The 22,835-nt window shown below is 44.3% G+C and overlaps 1 protein-coding gene across 1 annotated transcript in view; it reads left to right on the top strand.

The window, feature by feature from the left end:
• GRIN2B (glutamate ionotropic receptor NMDA type subunit 2B) overlaps window positions 1-22,835 on the top strand; it is a 367,503-nt gene that overhangs the window by 281,358 nt on the left and 63,310 nt on the right. Inside the window, exons 4-8 of the mRNA XM_040235229.1 lie at window positions 11,628-11,830; window positions 12,550-12,721; window positions 13,622-13,775; window positions 18,302-18,427; window positions 21,048-21,277. Of these exons, the coding sequence (XP_040091163.1) occupies window positions 11,628-11,830; window positions 12,550-12,721; window positions 13,622-13,775; window positions 18,302-18,427; window positions 21,048-21,277 (885 nt within the window). The remainder of the gene's footprint in view (window positions 1-11,627; window positions 11,831-12,549; window positions 12,722-13,621; window positions 13,776-18,301; window positions 18,428-21,047; window positions 21,278-22,835) is intronic.

Below are 22,835 nucleotides of genomic sequence, written 5' to 3'. Positions count from 1 at the left end.
GGTTCATAGCATATATATTTCATCTTATAATGTTAGCTGTTTTATTATTTATTCCTGGCTCTATGTTTAAATTAGTATTGCAAATAACACTTCCAAATATTAAAAAAACAAAAAAAAAATGCTATGAGAGGAGGTAAATTTTTTTTAAGTAAGAGTATGGAACCAAACATTCTATGTTAAAAGAGGCATCCAGTTCAGTTCAGTTCAGTCGTTCGGTCGTGTCCGGCTCTTTGCAACCCCACGAACCACAGCACTCCAGGCCTCCCTGTCCATCACCAACTCCTGGAGTTCACCCAAACCCATGTCCATCATGTTGGTGATGCCATCCAACCATCTCATACTCTGTCGTTCCCTTCTCCTCCTGCCCGCAATCTTTCCCAGCATCAGGGTCTTTTCAAATGAGTCAGCTCTCCGCATGAGGTGGCCAAAGTATTGGAGTTTCAGCTTCAACATCAGTCCTTCCAACGAGCACCCAGGACTGATCTCCTTTAGGATGGGCTGGTTGGATCTCCTTGCAGTCCAAGGGACTCTCAAGAGTCTTCTCCAACACCACAGTTCAAAAGCATCAATTCTTCGGCGCTCAGCTTTCTTCACAGTCCAACTCTCACATCCATACATGACCACTGGAAAAACCATAGCCTTGACTAGATGGGCCTTTGTTGGCAAAGTAATGTCTCTGCTTTTTAATATGCTCTTTAGGTTGGTCATACTTTACTTCAAAAGAAAAACCAAAAGTAAAATTCTGTGCATAAAAATTTACCAAAAACAGTCAGAAGACAAATCTTAAAACAGAAGAATGTTTCAAGTATAAAGCGTTCCTGTCATGCTGTATATCACAGCTTCCTATCAATAGATAGGAAAGACAAACAACTCAATAGAAAATAGGTGAAAAATGTGAACAGAAGGTTTAAGAGGAAAATCGAAACAGATGTGCAAAGGTGCTCTGGCCCATTACAAGTCAAGGAGATGAAAATTAGAGCAGTTAGATACCATTTTTTTATTCTTCAGATTAGCAAACATTAAATAGGGATGACAAGCTAGTGCTGGCAAGAATGTTAGCCAGGTACACTCTTGTGCTTTGCTGATGGGAACTTCAGTCACTCTAAACCTTTAGTAAACCATTCTTTCTGGCAACATCAAGCACATTTTCATTCTGCTTCTTTATTACTAGGAATCGATGCTTTGGATATACCAAGATACGTGCTAAGTGTTTTGGTTAACTTTCGGGGGAATACCCTAAATGTTTATCAGTAAAGGTATGACTGGATAAATTAGGGTGCATTCATTGTTAGGAAGTACTGTGCAGCTAAACAGCTTCCCTGGTGACTGAGCATAAAGAATCCGCTTACGGTGAAGGAGACGCAGGAGATGTGGGTTCGATCCCTGGGTCGGGAAGATCCCCTGGGGGAGGGCATGGCAACCCACTCCAGTATTTTTGCCTGGAAAATCTCATGGATAGAGGAGCCTGGCAGGTCACAGAACATAGGTTCACAGAGACACGACTGAAGCGACTAAGCACACACGCAGGCATGCAGCTATTAAAAGGAATTAGGTCTGCCATCTATTGGGTTGGAAGGAAGTCCATGGCATATAATTAAGTGGGAAAAGCAAATCTGCTGAGACGTGTCTACTATGATCTGATTTTGGAAAAATACATACATACTCACATATACTCCTTCCTCAAATGTATGTGTATTCTTTGCGAATATAGAGAATGGATGGTTATACACCAGAAATTCACTTGGTTACCAGGAATGAAGGGAAGAAAATATTGAGCAAAATGAAGTGTTATCAGATACTTAACCTTTGAAACCTTCAGAGCGAAGATGCATAGCTTTGTTGTTGTTCAGTCACTAAGTCGTGTCTGACTTTGTGACCCCATGGACTGCAGCATGCCAGGCTCTTCTGTCCTTCACTGTCTCCCCAAGTTTGTTCAAATTCATGTCCATTGAGTCAGTGATGCCATCCAACCATCCCATCCTCTGCCACTCCATTCTCCTTTTGCCCTCAGTCTTCCCAGCATCAAGGTCTTTTCCAAAGAGTTGGCATAGTTTTAGGGGAGGAGAAACAGGAGTGCCCTGCTCTCCTCAGATTTCTGTCCTGTTAGGTGTCTCAGGTCTGCCCCAGGACAACCCCCACCCCCGGTCAGGGACAGCTGCCTGATGGACGTCACTTTGGGATGGGGTGGAGGTGCAGATTTCCCGTCGCCTGGCAGGGACTATGCTGGTCCCTTCCACTTGCCCAGGGAAATGCCTTGTAGTTTGAAATTTTGCATTCCAACAGTCAGAGGACGGCTACAAATAAGCAGCGAGCATTGCTGTTAGATCCAGATGTCATCTCCAGCCAGAAACAAAAATGCTCCGATTTGGGAAAAATAACCTCTGACGCTTAAAGAGGCTCTAATAAGTGCTTTTGTTCCAGAATCTTGAGAGATGACTTTGCCTGTATATGAGAGAGGGCGTCCGGGAAGAGCGATGCCCTTTGCTCTCTGAGCAGGGACTGCAGCAGCCTTCACAGCAGCCCTGCCTGGGCCCTTCTCCTTCTCCACGAGAACACATTCCCCCAGGGGACAGACCCAGGGACTTCCAGAAAGAATATGTTCCCTGTGTGTCCCAGGGTGCCGACGGCTACCACCTTCACTGCTGCTGGTGGAGGAACTCTAAAGCAGAAGGAAGACTTTGATGTCTCAAATCAGCACAGATTGGTTCTAGAATTTTCCTGAGGGGAAGGCTTATGGCATAACATGCTATAGTTTTGTGAGGCAGACTTTTCTTCTGAGGAGACTCCCTGGCCGAACAGGTGTTCAGCTTGTACTGTGAGAACTGATCAGAAACCCTCGAAATGACTTCGTGTTTCCCTGAGAAAACTAATCAGAGATTTTTTTTTTTTTCTCTTGAGGAAGATGATTTCAGGTCTCCAGAGATCTTCTGAAATGTTAGTGTGGCAGGGAACTGCATTTTTTATAGACAGATGTTGTTGTTAAATGTGTTTGTGGAGATGATGTTTGCTTAGTGCCGCCCTCTGAGGAATTCAGGGTGCTTTACAGACATTTTCTTCATTATTTCTTAAGGATTTTTCTTTCTCCTGAACGTATTTTACTCCTTGACTATAAATTTTTCATTCGGCTTTTCTCACTGGATTTTCTCTGAAATATTTCCTGTTTATTTCATTTCCTCCTACTCTCTGCATTTCCAAGATGATATACTCATGCTGGTTCAGCCATCCTAGAAAAGACTTCAAGATTTTTCCTTTCAGAATCTCAGGCTTCTCTTTCTGAATTTACTTTCACAACCCATTTATAATGTTTTCACCATACTTTCCCCTTCTTGAAAGAATTGCTTAAAACATACCTTATTCTTCCACATAAATAGTCCCTATATTAACTTTATTTGTTTACTTGTTTCTAACAGTCTTGCATCACAAAGAATTTGAGGTAACTCTTGGGTTGGCCAAGAAGTTCATTTGGGACTTTCTGTAACATTTTTAACCCAACAATTTGTGGTAACTAAACACATTCTTTGGGCTTCCCTGGTGGCCCAACAGTAAAGAATCAGCCTGCAATTCAGGAGATGCAGTTTGATCCCTGGGTTGGGAAGATCCCTTGGAGAAGGAAATAGCATCCCACTCCAGTACTGTCGCCTGAACAATTCCATGGATAGAAGAGCCTGGTCGGCTGCAGTCCATGGGATGCAGAGTCAGATACAACTTGGCAACTAAAACAACAGCAAACAGCAAACACATTCTTAAACATGAGTACTGTGTATTGGCGTTGCAAATCTGATATTCATAGCAGAATTGCGTTTTTTTTAAACCTGGTTCTCCTTTCAGTCCTAAAGGAATTTGTTAATTTCCTTCCCACTGTCATCATCCTTGAAGAAACGATCAAGAAAAGAGAATCACAACTGTAAGACAAGCTAATCTTCTGTAGACACAGGTCAGATACTTCTCTCCCTTTAGGAAATAATCTCTAAGAACACCTTTTTACTGGTCTCTCATCAGATGGAAATGTAGTAGGGAGCCTGTGTCCTAAAGAGATCTTGGGAGCATGAGAATATATAGAAAGCACCTAGAAATTACTCCATATTTTACAGATGTGGAAACTGGGGCTTAGGGAGTTACAGAAATTTGTCCACAGTCATAGTAATACTTAGGGACATGTTCAGAATTTCATTTGGGAGACAAGACATCTAAGAAGTCACTAAAGAAGGTAGGAAAGAGTGTGAAATGATTTAGCTACACTGGGCAGTGGTGAGCTGGTAAATGTTTAACGTCTGAGGGTCTGGGTGAGCAATGCATGCATGTTCAATCGCTCAGTCATGTCTGACTCTTTGCAACCCTGTGGATTATAGCCTGCCAGGCTCTTCTGTCCATGGAAATTTTTCAGGCTAAAATACTGGAGGAGGGGTGCTACTTTAGGATCTTCCTGACCCAGGGATTGAACCCATGTCTGCTATATTAGCAGGCAGATTCTTTACCACTGAACCACCTTGGAAGCCCATGTGTTTATATATCTGTGTGCTGGGAGTGGGCAGAGGAAGCCCCAATTTCATGGTGCCTGTGGCCAGTTTCAAACCACCAACCTGAAGCCATCGAGCAATGAGTTGGGAAGAGATGGGTGCAGGCCAGCTGGGTGTCAGGAGGAACAGTGATCTTCTCTGTGGGGGAAGCAGATCTGTAAGGAAGAGAACTGAGCAAGACCAACTCTCCTTTCCACATATGTGAAGGACCATCCTTGGTCTCTACATGGAGCACATGCAGGAATCTGCATCTTTGCTCTTGCTTTTATTTCAGCAGATAAACTGCTCTTCATCCACTAAGCCATCACTTCCGTTTCAAGGCCCAGCTTTAAGAAAGGGTCCTGGTCAAAATATTCCCTGACACTTTCAGAAATAGTCACTTCTACTCTGAATCCCAGAGTAATTTTTTAATATCTTTTATTAGGATAATTAGCAAAGCCTGACTTGATACTATCGTCAGTAGCTAGTGTCTTTCCCTCATAGTAGCCCTTATAATAGCCCTCATAGTCAACAAAAGAGCCTGAAATGCAGCACTTGGGTGCAATCTCAAAAACAACAGAATGATATCTGTTCATTTCTGAGGCAAGCCATTCAATATCACAGTAATCCAAGTCTATGCCCCAACCAGTAATGCTGAAGAAGCTGAAGTTGAATGGTTCTAGGAAGACCTATAAGACCTTCTAGAACTATCACCCAAGAAAGATGTCCTTTTCATCACAGGGAACTGGAATGCAAAAATAGGAAGTCAAGAGATATCTGGAATGACAGGCAAATTTGTCCTTGAAGTACAAAATGAAAAAGGGCAAAAGCTAACACAGTTTTGCCAAGAAAATGCACGTCATAGCAAACACCCTTTTCCAACAACACAAGAGAAGACTCCACACGTGGACACCACCAGATGGTCAATACTGAAATCAAATTGATTATATTCTCTGCAGCCAAAGGTAGAGAAACCCTATACCGTTAGCAAAAACGAGACCAGGAACTGACTGTGGCTCAGATCATGAACTCCTTATTGCCAAATTCAAACTTAAATTGAAGAAAGTAGAGAAGACCACTAGACCATTCAGGTATGACCTAAATCAAATCCCTTATGATTATACAGTAGAAGTGACAAATAGATTCAAGGGATTAGATCTGATAGACAGAGTGCTTGAAGAACTATGGATGGAGGTTCCTGACATTGTACAGGAGGCAGTGATCAAGACCATCCCTAAGAAAAAGAAATGCAAAAAGGCAAAATGGTTGTCTGAGGAGGCCTTACAAACAGCTGAGAAAAGAAGAGAAGCAAACGGCAAAGGAGAAAAGGAAAGATATACCCATTTGAATGCAGAGTTCCAAAGAACAGCAAGGAGAGATTTTTTTAAAAAAAAAGCCTTCCTCGGTGATCAATGCAATGGAAAAGACTAGAATAGAATGGAAAAGACGAGATCTCTTCAAGAAAATTAGAGATACCAAGGGAACATTTCATGCAAAGATGGGCTCAATAAAGGAAAGAAATGGTATGGACCTAACAGAAGCAGAAGATATTAAGAAGAGGTGGCAAGAATACACAGAAGAACTATATAGAAAAGATCTTCATGATCCAGATAACCACGATGGTGTGATCACTCACCTAGAGCCAGATATCCTGGAATTCAAAGTCAAATGGGCCTTAGGAAACATCACTATGAGCAAAGCTAGTGGAGGTGATGGAATTCCAGCTGAGCTATTTCAAATCCTAAAAGATAATGCTGTGAAAGTGCTGCACGCAATATGCCAGCAAACTTGGAAAACTCAGCATTGGCCACAGGACTGAAAAAGGTCAGTTTTCATTCCAATCCCAAAGAAAGCCAATGCCAAAGTATTCAAACTACCACACAGTTGCACTCATCTCACATGCTAGCTATGTAATGCTCAAAATTCTCCAACTGTGGCTTCACAGTAGGTGAACCATGAACTTCCAGATATTCAAGCTGGATTAGAAAAGGCAGAGGAACCAGAGATCAAATTGCCAACATCCATTGGACCACAGAAAAAGCCAGAGAGTTCCAGAAAAACATCTACTTCTGCTTTATTGACTACGTCAAAGCCTTTGACTGTGTGGATCACAACAGACTGTGGAAAATTTTTCAGGAGGTGGGAATACCAGACCGTCTTATCTGCCTCCTGAGATATATGTATGCAGGTCAAGAATCAACAGTTAGAACCAGACATGGAACAACAAACTGGTTCCAAATTGGGAAAGGAGTATGTCAAGGCTGATTGTTGTCACCCTGCTTATTTAACTTATATGCAGAGTACATCATGAGAAATGCTGGGCTGGATGAAGCACAGGCTGGAATCAAGATTACCGGGAGAAGTAGAAATAACCTCAGATACACAGATAACACCACCCTTATGGCAGAAAATAAAGAAGAACTAAAGAGCCTCGATGAAAGTGAAAAAGGAGAGTGAAAAAGTTGGGTTAAAACTCAACATTCAAAAAACAAAGATCATGGCATCCGGTCCCGTCACTTCATGGCAAATAGATGGGGAAATAATGGAAACACTGAGAGACTTTATTTTGGCGGGTTTCCAAAATCACTGCAGATGGTGATTGCAGCCATGAAATTAAAAGACGCTTGCTCCTTGGAAGAAAAGCCATGACCAACCTAGACAGCATATTCAAAAGCAGAGACTACTTTGCCGACAAAGGTCCATCTAGTCAAAGCTATGATTTTTTCCAGTAGTCAGGTATGGATGTAAGAGTTGGACTATAAAGAAAGCTGAGCACTGATGAATTGATGCTTTTGAACTGTGGTATTGGAGAAGACTCTTTAGAGTCCCTTGGACTGCAAGGAGATCAAACCAGTGAATCCTCAAGGAAATCAGTCCTGAATATTCATCAGAAGGACTGATCCTGCAACTGAAGCTCCAATACTTTGGCCACCTGATGCAAAGAACTGACTCATTGAAAAAGACCCTGATGCTGGGAGAGATTGAAGACAGGAGGAGAAGGGTTAGATGGCATCACTGACTCAATGGACATGAGTTTGAGCAAGCTCTGGGACTTGATGATGGACAGGGAAGTCTGGTGTGCTGCAGTCCATGGGGTTGCAAAGATTTGGACATGACTGAGCAACTGAACTGACTGAGTGCTTTCCCAGATGAAGCTAACAGTAAGGAACCCACCTGCCAATGCAGGAGACATAAGAGATGCAAGTTGCATCCCTGGGTTAGTACAATCCCCTGGAAGAGGGCATGGCAACCCACTACAGTGTTCTTGCTTGGAGAATCCTGTGGACAGGGGAGCATGGCGGGCTACAATTCATAGGGTCTCAAAGAGTCAGACATGACTGAAGGAACTTAGCACAGTGTCTTTCTCCAAGAGACTGTCCTTGAAGGACAAAGGACCATGTCTTACTCCTTCATTTTCCTAGAAGCAGTGCAGGGTGGTGGGTGGGAGCCCAGGCTCTGGAGTCAGGCTGGTCAGCTCCAAAGCCAACACTGTGCTCACTTACCTTGATACCATGAGCAAGTCATCAGAACCCTCTGCTCTCACTTGTAAAATGAGACCTTAAATTGCAGCCTCCATCTCACAAGCTCACTGTGACGATTCATGAGATTCCTGGAGGTGTTTGGTACCCAGCACATACTAAGCCCTCAGTAAGCATTGCCGGTGTTATTTTCTCGAGCGTGTAACTCAGTGCTGGGCACAGAACTGATGTGCAGTTGATGTCAGTTACGTTGCATTGAAGTGAAGCACAGATGTGATCCAGCGAGCTTGACAGGAAGTTGGGGAAAAGAGTGCTAGAGGAGACCATGTGAGCACATGATTGCTAGGGAAATGAGAAAGAGATAGTAAATGAAAACCGATGGATCATAGAACTGCAGGATCAGAACCTAGCGCTCCAGCTGTGATATGATGAACACACAGAGCAGGGTAGGATCACCTACTCCCTCCCTTCGCCCTGTATGCTGAACGCTCTAAAGTCTGGAAATATCCCATTTTTCATGGCAATAGCTTGTGTAGACTGCTGTTCCTTGAAATAGCTCATTTTCAGTACTGTACAGATGCTTTAAAAAATCTGAATGCTAGACATTAGTATAAATACTGTTGAATTTTGTTCCATTCAATCCATTATTCCAGTGAATTTGTGTTGCTTCCTACCTTAATTCTGCATTGCAGTCTATCTTCTATCCATTCTAGTTTGTGTTATCTGCAACTGGGTGAGCATGACTTTTATTTTGTTTTCTGAAACACTATACAGGCCACTTCTAAAAACAGAGTCTCCAGACATGTTGCTAGAGACCTCTTTCTGTGTTATTTGCTAGAGACCTCTTTCTGTGTTAGCATTGATTCATTAAACGATCTTGTATTTTTTTTTTCTCCTTGGGTATAGATTTTAGACTCCTTTCAAATCTATCAAGTATATAAGGATCTGTATTATATTCCTTCTTGTTCACAAGTTTCATGAGAAAACTTGCCAGCATGTTATGTCTGCAGCATTTTTGTTTCACCGATACAGCAAAGCTGTCAGAAAAGAAAATGCAGACAACTTGTTGAAACTTGTTCCTGATTAATCTATGTGAACTTCCTAAACTGACTTCCTTTTCTGATTTTAACAAGAGATGTATGTTTCAGAATAGTGAAGTTAACAGTACCAAGATAGATTAGACTCAATGCCCAAACCTCAACCATCTAGGTGAGAAGCCTGGACACAATCCTGAGAGTTGTGGAAGGCTGTTGAAATTTTTGAATAGGAATTATATGATGATACGATGTTTTAAGAAGATCCATCTGGCAGCAGTGTCCATGGTGGATGCTAGCAACACGTTTTGTGAGGTTTGATGTTGCTCACAGTGATCCCAAAATAGGCTTCCAGATCATTGGACTAGCAATAAAGATGGAAGAGAATACATTTGGGTTTAAAGGAGAAAATTCAGGGAGACTATTGGGGTAACACAGCAGCAGTGAAAAAATAAAAATAGATACTTTGGGGCTTCCCAATCTTTTTCACATAATGGAACATGCAGAAAATGTCAGTTTGGCCACTGGGGTAACTAGGGCTGCTTGGACAGGGCCATGACCCAATGTCATCAGCCCCCCAGGGCTGGGGCCTCCCTTCTTCAAGCCCTACCTCCCCCATATCACACAAAAAAGACATTATTAAGATCTCTACATGGACATTTTTGTTTTAGAAATAAGTGGTCTTAGCAATATGAAGCTATTTGGACATTTTCATTTTAGAAATGAATAGTCTTAGCAATATGGAGAAAGACAAACTTGCACCAAAGTCAGGACCAGCAGTATGGAAGAGACTAGATGTGTAAAGGGAAGCCATGTTTGCTTCAGGGCCTAATTCTGAACAGATGTGAAACGTGGCTGACATTCTTGGAAGAAAACGAGCATCAAAGTTAATGCCAAACAAGAGAGGCCAGGTCACAAAGCCACTGCCCATGCTAGCTGACACAGGAGAACAGAGGCAGTGGCTATACAGCCTAACTTGGGCATGAAAGTAGGCAATACCCACCAGACATTTTCGGGGGAGGTATAGACCACAGCTAGGGGTGCGACTTAGCAGCAGCAGCAGCAGCAGGGAGGCACTGGGTAGAAACTGAGGTGAAGACAAACGCAGAAACAAAGCAGTGACTTTGAGTTTTGTATTAATGTGGAATCTAAGCCCATTTGCTTGGAAGTGTATGCAGTCCTGCCCATTTATTGCTCCTTGTTGGTTTTCGAGATTCGTAAATTAAGTCGTTCCGTAGTTTTGGAGCCTCACCTGTGCTACTAATTTGCTTTGCTGCATGGAGCAAATTATAGATTGAGAAAATGCAGGAACTTGCCATCTATAATTCCTGGCGCTAATTGAAGATGTTTGGTTATAGAAAATTAAAAGGTGTTTCCTTTTTCTTCAGTAAATTCAATGATAGAGTGAGAGCAAGAATCTTACCAACAAGGTGTGCAGATTTTATTATAAAAACAGGAATGAATGGCTCTTTTATAAAGGAATGGAACCCACACATTTCTCCCAGTGCCTGGCAGCAGGGCCACCATGTGCCTGATGCCAGGGGCACCCATCTTTATGCTGGAGTGTGTGATATGGGGGCACACGGCCACGTGTGACAGCTCACAGAGAGACCTCTCTGATTCCCCCTGGGGCACCCACCCAGTCCAGCAGGTGCTATCTGCATTGACCTGTGACACTCATCACCCCCACGACCACACTCCTGTCCCCAGGCAAGCTGTGCTCTAGTCTTTCATCCTGACTCACTGTTTTATTCCAATTCAGACCCACCCAGTTGTCCACATGGCTTCCCCCTGGACCTCTGGCACGGCCCAAAACACATCCTTCTGGATTATTTGCTCCAGTCGCTCTGTTGACCTTTCCAGAAGTACACTCTGCTCTCATCATCCCACTCCTCACTACAGTTAAGGAGAAAACACCGGCAGGCACTCTAGGCAGGCAGCTCTGGCCTCCTCCCAGCACTGGGCAGGCATCAGTTTTTGCACTTGTCACTGGGCACCGTAAACATTTGATTACACTTTGACTCCTTCACTCCGTGTGAGCTTGATGAAGGGCAGGGCTTCTTTGAGCCGTGGGGCTTAGCAGCGTATCCAGCAATAGTAGGCCCTCTTTTCACATTTTGTACATGGATGAGTAAATGAATATCCTGCCTTCCTTAGACGGAGAAGGCAACGGCACCCAGTACTCTTGCCTGGAAAATCCCACGGACGGAGGAGCCTGGTAGGCTGCAGTCCATAGGGTCACAAAGAGTTAAGACACGACTGAGTGACTTCACTTTCACTTTTCACTTTCATGCACTGGAGAAGGAAATGGCAACCCACTCCAGTGTTCTTGCCTGGAGAATCCCAGGGATGGGGGAGCCTGGTGGACTGCCATCTATGGCGTCGCACAGAGTCGGACATGGCTAAAGCGACTTAGCAGCAGCAGCAGCAGCAGCAGCCTTCCTTAGATCCAGACACAGTATTCGCATGCTGAGCACATGGTCTAAGGAGGATCCGTCTCTCTACTATGGACAAAGCCAGCATCTTTCACCTTCGTTTAACAGCTGACTGGGTGATGCGAGGAGAGGCCACCCTGTCTCTGCCAGTGGTTTCTGAGTCTTTCCTTTACCCCTGTGCAGGTAGGGAAGTGGAAAGACAAGTCCCTGCAGATGAAGTACTACGTGTGGCCCCGAATGTGTCCTGAGACAGAAGAGCAGGAGGATGACCACTTGAGCATCGTAACACTGGAGGAAGCCCCATTCGTCATTGTGGAGAGCGTGGACCCTCTGAGTGGAACCTGCATGAGGAACACGGTCCCCTGCCAAAAGCGCATCATCTCTGAGTATGTCACCTTCCCCGGGGCTCTGGGCAGGGAGTGGGGCCCAGGACAGTCAGATTGGCCCCAGCTGTTGGCCCCAGGCTGGGACCCGAGGCACAGAATCGACTGGGCGCCATGTCTGAATCCTGGTACTGTCAAGTGATGGGGTTTCTGGCAGCCCTGTGGCCTGGCATCTGGTTCTATCCAGATCATGACCCGGGAGAATTGCTGCTAAACTACTGTTATCAATTTCTGAGGCTTTGCCTGGGTTTCCATGAGATTCAAGTTCATGGAGATTTAAATTTACATTGGCTTTGAAAGATGTTTTTTTCCGGTCAGCATGTCCTGACATTGTGAGATTTAGAAACATTTTGGGAAATAGATAAAACTAATCTTATATTGTTAGAAGTCAGGATAATGGTTCGTTTTTGGCGAGAGTGGAAAGGGTCTGGAAGGGAGATCAAGAGGCCTCTAAGGTGCTGGGATATCTGTACTTTCCTGATGCATTTTATACTTCAAAGGAACATTGAAAATTATAAGAAAACATGGTCCAGTGTGATGAGATAATGAGATTATTTTAGTCCTGTGTTCTGATTTATGTCTTCATTCAGGCCTGATATAAATTGTGCCGAGCTGTGAAGGGGTGCCTGCTTTGTGGTTGGAGTTTTAATGGCAAAGGGTAATATTTTGCCTCTTGTATAAAAGCCTGGTTTTTGTTGTTTTTTGTTTCTTTACCCGGTTAGAAATAAAACAGATGAGGAGCCAGGTTACATCAAAAAGTGCTGCAAGGGGTTCTGTATTGATATCCTTAAGAAGATTTCTAAATCTGTGAAGTTCACCTATGATCTTTACCTGGTTACCAACGGCAAGCACGGGAAGAAAATCAATGGAACCTGGAATGGTATGATTGGAGAGGTGAGTGTCAGGAGTTAAGGGCCGTTTCCATGTTTCATTTATTTCATCCAATATAAAAAATGCTTATTTCACAATCAGCATTTTTTTATTGGCGTATAACTGCTTTTACAATATTGTGTTCATTTCTGCTGTATAACATGAGTCAGTTATATGTAAACCTGTATCCCCTCTCTCTTCTGCCTCCCTATCACCCTCCATCCCACCCCTCTAGGTGATCACAGAGCTCTAAGCTGAGCTACCTACACTATACAGCAGCTTCCTGCTGTTGTTGTTTAGCTGCTCAGTCATATCCAACTCTTTTCTACCCTATGGACTGTAGCCTGCCAGGCTCCTCTGTCCATGGAATTTCCAATGCAAGAATACTGGAGTGGGTTGCCATTTCCTTCTCCAGGGGATCTTCCTGACCCAGGGATCGAACTCTCGTCTCCTGCATTGGCAGGCGAATTCTTTAGCACTGAGCCACCAGGGAACCTCCCCGCCCCCCTTCGCCCCCCAGCTATCTAGAAAATACAAAATAGTATAGTTGACTCTTGAATAACATAGGTTTAAACTGTGTGGCTCTATTTATGCATGGATTTTTCTCAATAAATACATCATCGGCCCTCCTTACCTGTGGGTTTTGCATCTTGGGATTCAGCCAGCCACAGATCCTGTCCTGTTTACTTGCGGCACTTGGTGGAATCTGAAGATAAGGAGGGCTGACTGTGGGACTTAAAGATTCTCAGGTGTTGTATCCACAGCAGGTATTGGTACCTGGGGACACTGAGGGATGACTGTAAATGAAATGTACTGTTCCCACTATACAAAGGGAAGCACTCTAGGGCCCAGAATATTTTCCCCATGTTGACCCTTCACCTCCCTGGGCACTCTTAACTGGAGCCTTGCACCTTTTTTCCTCAGGTGGTCATGAAGAGGGCCTACATGGCAGTGGGGTCGCTGACCATCAATGAGGAGCGATCGGAGGTGGTCGATTTCTCCGTGCCCTTCATAGAAACTGGCATCAGCGTCATGGTGTCACGCAGCAATGGGACCGTCTCACCTTCTGCCTTCTTAGGTGAGTGATGGGCTTGCAGGTGTGAAGAATATGGATGCAGGGACAGGTAGAGGAAATGAGGAAGAGGTACAGGCCAGGCTCTCTCAGTCAGGAGCTGGTTTGCCAGGAGCTTCCCTCAAAAATTCCCTCAATTTCCTTGCAGGGACCTCATCTTTCTCCAACATGGAAACTGAAAAACACCCTCAAAAATTGGAAGGCATCATTCTCTATTAAAAAAAACAACAACAACAAAAAATGCAGGACCGGAAGCAAGGGATCCTACTTAAGTCTCACTCCTGCCACTTCCTGTCATTTAACCTAGAACAAGCTTGCTCCCTGCTGGGACCCAGTTTCTTCATCCATTATTGCTGCTGTCCAGTGTTAGGTTGCGTGCTACTCTTCCTGACCCCGTGGACTGCAGCACGCCAGGCCAGTCTTACCTGTCCTTTGCTATCTCCCGGAGTTTGCCTAAATTCATGTCCACTGAGTCAGTGATGCTCTCTAACCATCTTATCCCCTGCCACCTCCTTCTCCTTTTGCCTTCAATCTTTCCCAGCAGCAGGGTCTTTTCCAGTGAGTCAGCTCTTAGCATCAGGTGGCCAAGATACTGGAGCTTCAGCTTCAGCATCAGTCCTTCCAGTGAATATTCAGGGATGATTTCCTTTAGGATTGACTGGTTTGATCTCCTTGCTGTCCAAGGGACCCTCAAGAGTCTTCTCAGGCACCACAATTTGAAAGCATCAGGTCTTTGGCACTCAGCCTTCATCTGTAGAAGAAGGCATTTTGACTAGCTGATCTCTGAAGCTGCTTCCTGTTTTAATAACTTCTAATTCTGGATATCATTCAAATACCTATTTATTTCAAATTATCTTCAAGAATGGAGCTCAGTGCTACCAAAAAAAAAATGGTTTTCTGCCTTCATATTAATTTTCAGAGGCTGCCAAATCAAGCTATTCTGACCCTAACCTGTCCCCCACCCTTCTCCATAGAAACCTGCACCTCACTCTCCAGCATCACTTATGTGTCAAAAGCCTTCCATATGATATAAGACTGGATGAGGTGAGGCCAAGATTTCAATTAGATGAGGTCTTTTGTGAGCTCATACTCCATATTTTTTTGCAGGGACTGTGAGAGCAAGAGATTGGAAAATAAAATGTCACCTTGAAAACAGACCACTGGCTAGGAGATAGGAAGCTGGTTTGGTCCTAAACAAGCTGAAGGCCCTTGGGCCAGTCACCGTCTGTCTAAAGGGCATAATACTTTTTTGTGTGGATATTGGAATAGACAATGACTAACACTTCTTTCAGCTCCAATCTGGGGGAAATTACTGAAGGAACATACTCCAAGGCAGAGTTACAGATTCCAGAGAATTTTTCTAAAATTACTCAGATTTCTCAACTAACCTCTTACAGTAAAGCGATTCTCGCCCTGCCAATTTTATGTGAAATGTTATTGGATAGCACACACCATGTATATTAATCCTCAGAGCAATTTTACCTATTTTATTTGCTTTTTCTCCTTTACAAGGGTAAATGAAACATTAAAAAATACAAATAAACCATATTGTAATTCTCACCTTGTCAGCCCAGCACTAACCTTAATTTCTGAACTAGTAGACCCAGTGACACTTCAGTGTAGCTCTAGGATGACATAGAAATGCCAGGCGGGGTGTGTGTGTGTGTGGAGGAGGAACAGTCAGTTAATTACAAGAGTAAGAGCAGTCAATATTTATTGAACACTTATTATATGAAGGCCCAGGCATCGCTTTTCCAATTTCGATTATATTATTTCATTGGCACTATTAACATACCCAGTTTATGGCTTAGGAAACTGAATCTCATTTATGTAATTTTCCAGCAGTCTTCCAGCTAGTAAGGAGCAGATCCAGGATTAAGGTTTAGATGTGGCTGCCCTTGCAGCCTGTATTCTAGTACATGTCGGGCCCTTTCGGAGCTCAACTCCTAAATCAGGAACCAGTCCAGTGGGCTGGGACTAAGATGTGATTTTAAATGGAAAAGCACAGACTTTTGCCCTCAGAAGCCCTCAGTGTTTATAACCTGGCCCTGCCACCTTCTGAGTATGAACTTACAAAGGGCTGGGACCGTTGAGTCTTAGTTTACTGCTCTGTAAAATACATATAATAATCCATAATGAAAGGGCTGTTATTAAAGAACCATAGAAACTATGTGATGGAAAACTCCATGGATGGAGGAGCCTGGTAGGCTGCAGTCCATGAGGTCTCGAAGAGTCGGGCACGACTGAGTGACTTCACTCTCACTTTTCACTTTCATGCATTGGAGAAGGAAATGGCAACCCACTCCAGTGTTCTTGCCTGGAGAATCCCAGGGATGGCGGAGCCTGGTGGGCTGCCGTTTATGGGGTCGCACAGAGTCAGATACAACTGAAGCAACTTAGCAGCAGCAGCAGCAGCAGATAGAAACTAAGTTGTGTAGACCAGTACAGATATTTTTTGTGTTTTATGTACTGAAAGTTACCCTGGGCCTAATGAGGGGAAAGCCTAGAGACAGTGCTTTTACTCAGTTATTCCCTAATCTTGGGCAAAGTGAGATTGGAGTAGGATTGCAGTCACTCAGAACCAAGGAGGAGAGGGTTTCTACTCCACTTTTTTATAGTTCAGTTGCTCAGTTGTGTCCGATTCTGCGACCCCATGGACTGCAGCATGCCAGGCTCCTCTGTCCTTCACTATCTCCCAGAGTTTGCTCAAATTCATGTCTATTGAGTTGGATGGTTGGCCATCCAACCATCTTGTCCTCTGCCATCCCCTTCTCCTCCTGCTCTCAATCTTTCCTGGTACTGGGGTCTTTTCTAATGAGTCAGCTCTTAGCATCAGATGGCCAAAATACTGGAGCTTTAGCTTCAGCATCAGTCCTTCCAATGAATAGTCAGAGTTTATTTCCTTTAGGCTTGACTGGTTTGACTCTACTGTCTAGAGGCTTTGAAATGTACCTTCCACCCTCACATCTCTGGCTACCACTGAAAGGTTTTGCATTTCACAATTGGAGTGTGCCTTATCAAGGTTCTTTTTAAATTAATTAAGTGACTAGGCTGTTATAATTCCCTTCAGAGTTCAAAAGTAAAGTAGATTTTAAAGTTAAGGAAATATTTTTGAATTTCCAGTCCATTTTCCCCCTTTTCAGTTTCATCTTTATTAATGACTTGGAAGATGGAGAAAACAGCATGTTAATTCACTTAGCTCGGAGTTTACAATGTGATGTGACAGCTATAAAAGGCCAGAACTATTTTGAGGCACAATTGAGGAAGCATTGTATTGTGGGACAGAAGAGTGATTGTCCCTTTTCACAGGCCTCCAGAGAGAGATCTACTGGAATTCAGTGTTCAATTACTGGATACCTCTGAGCCAGAGAGATTTAGATCAGCTGGAAAAGAGTCTCCAAAAATGATTAAAGAAATTAAAGAAAGCAAGTGTACAACATTCCTGCTATCTTGCCTGGTCTTGTCCCATCAACCCTGTCACCCGGAAATAAGAACTAGATTGTGCTTGTATTGTTAATTATCATGTTCCTCTGTTATTTGCTAGATTCCCAGTGTTGTAGATACTGATATTTAATTTAGATTGATTTTTTTTAACATTGACATAGTCTCATACACTAATGATATCTAATAAAATATACCATATCCAAGCACGTTGAAAAAGTCAATCTAGGCAGGAAAGTTTAAGAGAAGTGAGGCAAGGAGGCAAGGGAGTCAGTCATTGTACTTAAGTATTACTGAACCAGTTCAAGCCTCCAAGAGTGACTGAGTTTGTTGAGAATGAACTTGGCCACAAGGCTTGAAAATGAAAGCTTTCCTAGGTCCCACTGTGGGGTGTATAGATGAGGGTGTAAACCAAAAGTGGATCCCACAGAACTCACTTACTCCATGTCTAGTGTAGGATTGGCCAAAAAGTTCGTTTTTTTCTGTAAGATGGTATGGAAAAATCAGAACGAACCTTTTGGCCACATGAGTGCATGCTCAGTTGCTTCAGTCTGACTCTTTGCTACCCTACGGACTGTAGCCCGCCAGGCTCCTCTATGCTTGGGATTCTCCGGGCAAGAATACTGGAGTAGGTTCCCGTGCCCTCCAGGGGATCTTACCAACCCAGCGATCAGACCTGCATCTCCTGTAGCTCCTGCACTGTAAACGGATTCTTTCCCACTAAGCCACTGGCAAGCCCAACTTTTTGGCCACCTCAATACTTATTCTAGTTCCACTGTTTACCAAAAAACCAGATATCGGTCTAATTGTGGCAGAAACTATCTCTACAGTCTCAAAAAGGACAGGCAAGAGGCTGTCCTCCTCACGTGTCTGAAAGAAAATAAATTTCCACGTGCCTATCAGGGGAATGGAAATGGTCAGACACAGCCCCTTACTCCTCCCTAACCCAGGCCCTGGCTCTCTGAAAGGAGCACACACCTGTGGTTTGTGTTTCCCAAAGAGACGCCCGGCCCGGAGTGAAGGAAGACGTGACTAAATCAGGACCCGTTCGTTCTGTTCTAACCGCGAGTACTGATGTTCTCCTTCCCCAGAGCCATTCAGCGCTGACGTGTGGGTCATGATGTTTGTGATGCTCCTCATCGTCTCGGCCGTGGCCGTCTTTGTCTTCGAGTACTTTAGCCCCGTGGGTTACAACAGGTGCCTCGCTGACGGCAGAGGTAAGGCGGCTGTATCCGCTGCATGTCTGCCTTTGCCTAGCTCCCGGCCCTGAATCTCTGTGCCCGTCACCTGCTGTCTGCCTCCTCCCTAACCCCCAGTCTTCTGGGTCGTCCTCTTGGTGACTTGTTAGAAAGACTCCAATTAAGATGCTAGTTTGAATCTGTATGTCCCCTCCCCGGCTTAAGCCTGACCCCAAGCCCAGTTCCACCCCTGGGAGAGTGAGGCAGAGCTGGCAGGAGATACGTGTAACATAACCGTGTTAGAGCAAACTGTTGTGATAACCTTAGGCTGTGATAAGCAGTCTGTCTGATCAGATGGGCTAACAAGGCAGATGAGATGCGTGTATCAAGAATAAGAAAAAAAGTGGACTGAATCATGGAAAAGCAAGGGCTAGAATTAGTTTCACAATTTTCCAAATTCAGAGAATAAAACATCTAGAATGGTTAAAAAAAAAAGAGAGAGAGAGAGAAAAGAAAAAAATAGGTCACCCCAGGGTACATGCCAGGGTAGTTGTGACTGAAAGAATTCTCCACAGCCAAAGGATCACCTCTGGTCTCTACAGCATGTGTCCACAGCTCACATCACTCTGTCAAGAGGTAGAGATTTGGGTATTAAATAAAATGGCCAGGAGATAACAGTTCTCACCCACAGCTACTCTTGAGGATGGTGCATCCATCTTCCTGGCTATGAAGGTCCACCCATGTGTTTAAGGCATTTGTGAGACTTCACACAAAGTTTACTGGGATTTCCAAAGGGGGGCTGTGGGATTCTTCTAAATATCTCTTCTAAAACTTCCTGAGAACCCCAGGATTAGGAAATATGCCTTCTCTGAGTCTTTTCCCATCCACAACGTGAACTTTATCCTGGAATTATGCCTCAAAGAGCAGAGATTCTTAATACATTAACTATAGGGCACTTAAAAGACAAAGATGCAAAGACCTCGCATTCCAATATTCTGAATATTCAATATTCAAGTCCAGAGTGGGACTCAAACCACTATATGTTTCAAAATAGCAGTGCTCTACCTTGGTTGCATGTTAGAATAACCACTCCACCCCATGCCAATGTAATAAGAATCTCTGGGGATGGGGTGTCAGGCAGCAATATTTTGTCAAAGCTCCCCTTGTGCTTCTGCTGAATTCACAGTCCAGGCTATGAACCACTCCTGTGCTGAAGGATTTCCAGGTACACACCTACATTCTCATCTGGGGTGTGCATTCTGGGCTAGAAATTTGAACGTCTCCACCATACAGAATAGTCAAGTGCTTCCAGCTTGTGCCAGAAGGTCACCCAAAAGCCGTGACTACTCCCCATCCCAATTAGTAACAAGTGAGACATTGGAGAAGCACAAGAGTACCTACATATGTTGGCGATGTTAAGAACTGAAGCCAGCATGTACCCTCCCCGACCCGCAAAGAAAATCAAAGCGGCAAATATTCAGACACCAAATTCAGAGCAAGAACTTACAATGACTCACTTTACCAAAGGATGCTTGTCTTCACCAAGGAATTCAACATAGGGCCACTTTAAATATCAAGTCCCCTTGGGGCATCTTACAGGTACAAAACTTTGATTTAGACACAACTCTTTCAATATGCATCTGCTCCATGAGATAAGGTCCACACACAGAGATGTGTGTGCGCAGTTAGATCTTAGGCCTAACATGTTTAGTCACTGATGATTTAGGTGGCAGAGCAGATGCTCAAAGGATCGCAGAAAGCATCGTAAGACCTGTGCTAATGTGCTGTAAAACTGTGTGTGCAGATGTTCGTTTCTGAAGCAGAGGAGCTGCCAGCAGATGCAGGGAGCAGGCAAAGTTTCACCATTGCCAAGCAGAGAAAGCAGAGAGGTCACAATAAATTTATGGGCAGAAGCCTTGCATGATCTACATAAAGTTTGGGTGGAGGACAAAGACAGCTTACCTTTCTGCCTTTAGATTCATGTGGCCAAGCCAGGGATCTGCGGCTCATTCTCTGGGCCTCCCGGTGTTCTCTTGTAAGAACAAAACGCAGGCCCTGCTGAAGGCAACCTTGGCATGGGAGTGAGGTCAAGATTTCTTTGAAAGACTGAATGCTGAGTGCTAGAAGCCACTCCAGAAAAATCAGGATCAACTGCATTCAAAGCAGTGTCAGTGAATAAAATTGGAGGAGGTCTGTGACCAATGGGCAGAAAAGACCCTGCATGGTTCTTGCTCATCTTCTTTGAAGTTTAATTGCTTTCTTGATAGATATAAATTTTATGAAGAACAGTAATGAGAATGCAAAGGTGACCACAGTGGGATGGTTGCCTTTGTTACTCAGTTTTGATGGGATCTTAATGGTCTTCCATCCATCAAGGCAGAAAGCTGGCTCTTCCATTGTCCTGGTTGAGTTATGGTCATCGGTTGAAGTGAGATCCCCCACACATCCCAGGTCTCTGGTTTTTCTCTTCTGCCTTCCGGAGGGCCCCAGAAGAAGTGAGACATGAACTCTCAACTGAAAAAGCCACCTATGAAAGGGCTGGGGCTTCACTGGCTGGTGTCCAGTCTGAGCAAGAATTTATCAGCCTATGTACTTGTAGGTTTAAATGGAACTGGTGAGTCTGTTTTGACCTTCTGTCCTTGTCTTTTTGTCCCACCAGAGCCAGGTGGCCCATCTTTCACCATCGGCAAAGCTATTTGGTTACTGTGGGGTCTGGTGTTTAACAACTCCGTCCCCGTGCAGAACCCCAAGGGTACCACGTCCAAGATCATGGTGTCTGTGTGGGCCTTCTTTGCCGTCATCTTCCTGGCCAGCTACACTGCCAACTTAGCTGCCTTCATGATCCAAGAGGAGTATGTGGACCAGGTTTCCGGCCTGAGTGACAAAAAGGTAAGAGCACCACTTAAAACTGCCCATCTTTTCCCTCGGTCCCATCCTGAGCCGCACTCAGAGCTCTCACAGACCTGTTAATTTTCTAAATTTCTAAAATCGACCATTCTTTCTTATGACTCCTTAAATTGGGACGCAGGAGCAGAAATCAGTGTCCCCACTGAAATAATATTACTGCACGTTTTTGCCTTCTTATTTGTGAAAGGTCAGCGCCAGCAGACTCTGGGCTGCAAATGAGGGGCTTGGTGTGTTAGCAGCTTTCTGAGCACAGGGCTCCTGTTGTTGGGTATGCTCAGTACAGAGCTGTGAATTTGGGGTGTCATTAGAGGGCTGCCCCGCGCACCCACACTGAGCACACTGGCTCCTTAGGCCTTCATTTTCTACCCAGGGCTGTTTGCCTGCACGTTCCACCTTTGTTCTTCTGCACTCTCACGCGTTCCCAAAGCTGGGAAGGAGGATTGTTCTCACTGTGTCCTGAAGAAAAGTAGCTGCCCTTTAGCTAGATGATTGTCCAGGGTGGGGGGTTGGTGCACCCATGCATGGGCTGTCCCCAAACCCAGCGCAGGCCTTGTTGCTGGCCTGTGCCACGGTTGGGGTGGGGGGGACGTGTCTGCCGGTTGCCATGGTCTCTGGGTGAGGATATACAAAACCCATGGTCAGCACCTGTGACTCTCTAGGTCTGCTGGAACCACCAGTTTCCATGGAGCTCTGTCACCTGCACTTCTGGTAACTGGAGTGGTCCAACCCTGGCACTAGGGGCTGCCTTCCCGGAGTGCCCAGCAAAGCTTCTGGACACCTCAGAATCCTCTGGAGATTTTCACTTACCACAAATCTCCTCCTCTCTGCTTTCTTAAGATTTAGAAACCGTGATTTCCCATCCCTACCCCCAGGAGAAACTGTGTGATACAGACAGACCTGTGTTAGACCAGACAGGTCACATGTAGTTAATGTTTTCTCACATGTGCAGCTTTCCTCAAGATAAACCTAATTAACCACTGAGCAAATGGTTTGGGAAGAGGGAAAAGGAGAAGATGGTCTCTTCGGAGGCTCCAGTTATGGTTTCTCCATCTACTCAACACTACTCATCAGAACATTCAGAAGCGTGAAGGATTTAACAAGCTTCTTAAGAAAATGAATATATATATATACATATATTTGTATACACACACAAAAGGATCACTCACGATGTTTTCCTCTTTATGTCAGCTCTTTCTCTGCTGTGTCTTCCTTTTCACTTTATTTTTCTTCCTTACTTTTAAAACTATTCCCTCTCTTGTATTTCCTTCTCCTTTACTTTTAAGCTTTTTTTTTTACTTCTTTATTCTAACTCCTGATTTATTATGCATTTATTCAGATATTCATCCATCTATTACTTCATTCATTTTAAGCCTTTCTCACCTTGTTCCTTTGTCAATATCCCTCCTTCACCATCATGATCCCCTCAGAAAATCTGAGCTAGACCTCTCCCCTCACTCCCTTCCACAACTGCTTTTTGTGCCCATTTCTGTAACCTGGGCAGTCATGGGACTGAGAACAGCTGATCCCTCAGGGCTACATA

Source organism: Oryx dammah, unplaced genomic scaffold (genome assembly GCF_014754425.2).
Source record: "Oryx dammah isolate SB20612 unplaced genomic scaffold, SCBI_Odam_1.1 HiC_scaffold_29, whole genome shotgun sequence".
Taxonomy (NCBI): domain Eukaryota; kingdom Metazoa; phylum Chordata; class Mammalia; order Artiodactyla; family Bovidae; genus Oryx; species Oryx dammah.
The sequence above is the reverse complement of the archived record's forward strand: the minus strand, read 5'-3'. Positions and strand labels throughout refer to the sequence as shown.